The 6,000-nt window shown below is 38.1% G+C and overlaps 1 protein-coding gene across 1 annotated transcript; it reads right to left on the bottom strand.

Moving 5' to 3' along the window:
• Window positions 1-327: 327 nt before the first annotated feature.
• LOC127105903 (uncharacterized) lies at window positions 328-2,232 on the bottom strand. The gene is made up of 3 exons (XM_051043113.1): window positions 1,487-2,232; window positions 542-1,306; window positions 328-455 (listed from the first exon to the last, which is right to left on the bottom strand). Exons 1-3 carry the CDS (start codon window positions 2,168-2,170, stop codon window positions 360-362), a joined length of 1,545 nt encoding a protein of 514 aa, XP_050899070.1. The 5' UTR covers window positions 2,171-2,232; the 3' UTR covers window positions 328-359.
• Window positions 2,233-6,000: the final 3,768 nt, after the last annotated feature.

Here is a 6,000-nt window from a genome sequence, read left to right as displayed (position 1 = left end):
AACACTTTCTTACATTACATCTATACCATTGTGCAACTATCTTTCGATATGTTATGGTTTGTTATCAGTCACAGTGCCTGACTGTTGTCTTCTTTCATGGTTTCATGAACGGTAAAGAACACAATTTCAAACAAACAAATATAAATATCATCTGAATCAAATTTAATAATTAACAGATAATAACTACATCGTATTAAAAAAGTCTTTCTTTTTAAATCTGCAAAATGCAAAACATTTCAAAGGCAAATAGTACAATATATCAATGCAAAACAGCAAAGAGCGACAGAACCAATATAATCCATGAAATAGAAAAATTGCAATTCAATTGAGCTCCATTAAAAGATCATCAAATTAACAAACTAGTTTGAAGTCACAGTTGACTCTTTCAAGAAGTCTCCAAGTCCATTTGTCAAAGTAAATTTTGATATCAAAGAAGCTCCAAGGATGTTCATAGCCTACACCACAAGTGAAGGGAATCAAAGATGTTAAATACAGCAGAAAAAAAAGTGATAAATTCAGTAGTAATAAAATAATATCTTACCTCAACTTCACCTATGCTAATCACCTTCACTTCAAGATCATCAAGGGGAATGCTTGATTCTTTAAAATATGAAAGGCAAAAATCAGCTGAAAGTGCTTTAACCGTTAGATCATCTCCCACACCATACAATGCTTCTTTCTTTACGAATCCCACGACTTTTGACCTGTTGGGGGATCTTGGATCTAATGCAGTCAAGGTTCTTCCATTAAAGATTGATTCTGGTTTCTTAGAAAATACTCCACCCTTTATTTTTGCTTCTACGTTTTCATAACAATGTGTAAAAGAATCATACACTTGTTTTGAAGTCCCAGTACCATAATAATAAAGAGGGTGTTCTGCGTGAGGAATGTTGAGAAGCTGTTTTGGAAAACCAAACTGTGGCGCTACACCAGGATTGAGTAAGACAGTGTGTGAGCACGTACATAAGGAAGAGTCCAAGTTCTCCACACTCTTATACAAATTTGTAACACATCCATCAAAATAGTTGGGTCCTAAAAGCTTTATAATAGACCCTAATGGCATGGTTAGGAAGCTCAAAATGAAGTTGACAAAATCTCCATTGGCTTCTGCAAAGACTACCTTTTTCTGAGATTTACTTTGCACGACCTTGATATCAATTTTACTGTTGTTACTACTGCAAGACATCACGCTTTGTGCCGATGAAAATTGGCAAGACAGGTTGTCTTTGTTCTTGGAGCTACGTTTAAGAATGGTATTTGTCAATGGCTCGTGCGAGGTTAAGCAATACTTTAACAAGTTCAATATCTATACATCAAAAAGGAAGTAATCAGTTATATAATTATACACCAAAATTTTGGAAGGAACAAAGAGGAAACAGTTAGAAAACTGATCAAAGAAATAGATGTGTCCAAGATCATTTGCAAGTACAAATAAATCAAAGTAATGGAATTGAGAGATAGATGAAAAAACAACACAACCTATTACCTCCTGTTTGCCAAACTTGTGTGTGATTTCCTCTAGTTGAGTCAAGTCTGAATACCCCAATTCATTCAACAGGTGCAAGGCATTCATAATGGAACTTGGCACAATCTTCAAATCATCAAACAAAGAAACAGTAAAGTTTGACCCATTTTCTTTAACAAAGACTCCATTTTTTGAATCCGCTATAGTACTATTACCCTGAGTCTGACCCTCAGAATCCAAATTCTTAGGATGTTTGTTTGTTGGTTTTCCACATATGCAAACAAGGTTCTGAAAAGTAGTAAACCTGTTACAATGGTCACACACAAGTATCTTATTTGATGGCTCAGTGTCATCAACATTCAAGAACAGCTTCATGCATAATGCTTCACATGGATTTCTAGGATGTAGCAACATTTGTTGGCAGACAGGATTGTTCCAAACATCCTCTGAGTTGAGGTTTTGTACACTTCGGTAGAGGTTGTTAATATTACCAAGAAATGACGATGATTCTGATACGGATGATTGTTGTTGGTCATTGTTTGATAAAAGACGAATGATTGTGCCGAGTGGAAGAGATAGAAAGCTAAAGAGAGTGTCAACAAAGTCTTTTGTAGCTTCCACTAAAACAACTTTGTTTCTTTGTTTCTCCACTAAGACTTTGAGGGAAATTGTTCTTGTATCTTCTTGTGGTTGTTCGGAAGCCATGGCAGCACGACGTACTATAACCGAGAACTCAGTATTGAAACGCTATAGATTATTGTATGTGATTTAGATATTTGATTTTTACCGTCAAAATCGAAATGTCAACCGTTTCATTTGTGTTCTTTGGCAAACTTCTATAATTTTAGAGTCCTACTACATCTCCCTATGCCATTGTGGTTAATTATTATTAATTTCTGAAATTATCATTCAAACGACCCAAATTCTCTCTAAGAGGCGTGTGACCTATGTAAAATGTTAATTGGGAATTCATTTATTCTCTAGGGAGTACCTAAAAAGAGTATTTTCTCATTAAATATAAATAGAAAAATATTCATATTTCTTTTAGATATTTTTAGTAACACTCCAAGCTATCTTCGGTAAAACTAACGGATAGTTGATAGTTGATGACTGATAATTGATTGTTGCTAGTTGATACTACCCGATAGTTAATAATTGATGATTGATCGTTGATAAATTAATTTGAGTGTTTGATAAATTAGTTGTATACCAGTGGATAAATACAAAATGACATAAAGTGACATTCTTAATTAAGAAATTAATGGCTTCATTATTTTATTATATTATATTATTAAATTAATTTTTACAACCTAGGGACGATCGTTTCAACTCGATACTTAACCCTGAAATATCCGCTCTTAGATGAAAGAGTGGGCACCATCCTGAAACACCGACAAGTAGCTCGCGGATGTTATCTAAGCAACCTGGAGACGGCCAGAGAATAGTTCATATTGGTTGATGTCCATCCTTCCGAAGTTTCAAATACTGACTTCAAGGGTTTGGACCCTAGATTGGGTGGGTATCCGGAATGACTCACGCCATATAAGACTTGGAGGAAGTCCAAATAGGACCTCATGCCCACCAAGTCACAAAGATAAGTACCTCCTTGTTTGCAGAGGAGGAGCAGGAGTTAGTCGACCGACTCCGAATAAATGTCGACATGTTCGCCTGGCCCCCCCAGACATGTTAGGGATTTACGCCAAGGTTGTGAGTCATCGCCTGACCATTCATCCATCAACCAAGCTAGTGGAGTAAAGGAAACGAAAGTAGGCAGGGAAAAGATGGCTACCATTGATGAAGAGGTGGAAAATTTACCAAGTGCCAGATTCATGACTGAACCAAAGTACCTCACATGGTTGGCCAATGTAGTCCTGGTACGAAAGGCCAAGAAAAAGTGGCACATGTGTGTAGACTTCACGAATCTCAATGTTTCCTGCCCCAAGGATCCATATCTACTGCCAAACATCAATCATCTAATCGACAAATCATTAGGCTACCCAGTTTTAAGTTTCATGGATGCTTACTCGGGATACAACCAAATCTAGATGAATCCCATGGATGCGTCCAAGACCTCCTTCATGTTGAACCATGACAAATACTACTACAATGTCATGTCTATCGACCTCAAAAATGTTGGCGCCACATACCAACGACTCACAGACGAGCTATTTCCCCATCAGATTGGGCGAAATGTTGAGGTATATGTCAACGACATTATTGTCAAGACAACATATGGGCATAGTCACGCCGATGACCTAGAGGACATCCTGCAATCAGTAAGAAGGCATGACATGCGCCCAAATTTCGTCAAATTCTCTTTCGGGGTACATGCAGGTAAGTTTTTGGATTTCATGCTAACGAGGAGGGGAATTGAAGCTAATCCAGACAAGTGTCAGACGCTCATCGATGTGAGAAGTCCCACTAATGTAAAGGAGATGCAACAACTTACTGGACACCTCATAGCCTTATCTCGCTTCCTCTCATACGTAGGTGACAAAACTTTCTTGTTCTTCGTCGTCCTTATTAAAAAGAAGAATTTTGAATAGACCGTCGATTGTGAGGACGCTTTCTCCAAGATCAAGGAGTTCCTCACGTCGCCTTTGATCCTCACTCGCCCGAAGGAAGACTCACCTCTACTCATCTACCTCTCGGTCACCGAGCGGGCGATAAGCTAACTCCTTGTCCAAGAGATACATAAAGCAGATAGACCTGTCTATTTCGTAAGAAAAGTGTTTGAGGGCCATAAGACACACTATCATATGATTGAGAAGCTCATATTAGCCGTTGTCACAACGGAAAAAAGCTCTGTCCATACTTCCAGGGGCACACCATCATGGTAAAAACTAATTATCACGTTCTTCAAGTATTAAAGAAGTATGACTTAGTGGGAATAATGCTATCTTGGTTGGTAGAGCTCTTGAAATACGATATCTAGTATGTTCCAAGGGGGAGCATCAAATATTAAGGCCTGGTCGACTTTGTAGCCGAACTTAACTCACCCATCGAAGAATAACCACCTTCAGAATGAGGTTTATCCATGGATGACGCCTCTAAAGTATAGGTAAGCGGGGCAGGAATACTGCTTGAGGGACTGGGTGATATAGTTATGGAGCCAAAAGTGACTCTCAGTCGGTCGCCAATTAGCTCTCAGGACAATATCAGACCTAGCTGATAAAATATCCACAGAAGGTACGAAATCTGTAATCACGTTTCCTCCCTTTCGAAGTAGAACATGTCCCTCGCGAAAAAAACTTCAGTGCAAATCTCTTTTCCAAACTAGCCACTTTGAAGGTCGTGGGGTTCAATAAGGCAATCATTACACATAGCCAATTGATGGATTTTCTATCTTCAGCATCATTACACAAACTTAAGTCGGTGTAACCCACTAGCTTGCATTATTTTCCTTCGTTAGTTGTAGGAAACAAAATTTCATAATCGAGAGTTCCTTTCAGACACATGTCTATGTGCTATAGATCCAAATACTTACAGATGATTAAAGTTAGGCTTGACACCAGACCAAAATTCTTCTGGCGTTATTCTTCTAGCCTTTTCGTCAGACATCTGTTCAGGATGTATGTTACAATCGACACAACTTCTCCCCATAATTCCTTGGGTAAACGTTTTCCATTCAACATACTTCTCACCATATTCATGTTGGTTCTATTCTTCCTTTATGCATTTCCGTTATGCTGTGGAGTGTAGGATGACACCATCTCATTCACAATCCCTTATTTTTCACATAACATGTGGAAGTATTTCGACTCATACTCTCCACCACCATCAATCCTCAGACTCTTGAGCTTTTGACCACTTTGTCTTTCGACCATAGATTTAAACTTGGAAAATACCTCGATCACTTAACTTTTCGTCTTGATCAGGTAAGTCCAAAGTTTTCGACTTAAATTATCTATCAATGTGACAAAGTATCGGTTACCTCCAATTGAATCCACCTGAATAGGTCCACACACATCAGAATATATGACTTCAAAAATTGCCTTCGACTTGCCTCATGCATCCTTGCTGAAGTTGTTCTTGTGTTTCTTTGCTTGCACATATTCCTCACACACTTCATTTGGAATGTCGATTTCTGATAACCCTGAAACCATATTTCTTCTTTTAAAAGCTCTGATGTTTTTAAAGTTGGGATGGCCAAGTCTATAGTATCATATCCATTCATCTAAGCTAGCTGCAGTTACAAGGCGCTTGTGCTCCATCACGTTAAGGTTCTATTCTGAGACATGAGTGCCTTCAAGATTAATCTTCCACCTGAGTCGAGAACTCTCGTCATCTTGTCTTTGATTGATACTTTGTAGTTCTTTTCGACCAACTGCCATATGCTGAGCAAATTGTTTTTCATGCCTGATATGTATAGTACATCAGAAATTACTGACTTCTTACCATCTTTCCACATAATCAGAATATCACCAATGCCTTCAGTTGCTAGAATATTATCATTTGTGAATTTTACCATGTTCTTCATTGATGGTTTCATGTTTACAAACCAATCTTTCCTACCAGTCATGTGTGATGAGCAT

The sequence above is a fragment of the Lathyrus oleraceus genome, chromosome 7 (assembly GCF_024323335.1).
Source record: "Lathyrus oleraceus cultivar Zhongwan6 chromosome 7, CAAS_Psat_ZW6_1.0, whole genome shotgun sequence".
Taxonomy (NCBI): domain Eukaryota; kingdom Viridiplantae; phylum Streptophyta; class Magnoliopsida; order Fabales; family Fabaceae; genus Lathyrus; species Lathyrus oleraceus.
Note: the sequence above shows the minus strand (reverse complement) of the source record. Positions and strands in the feature narration are given on the sequence as shown.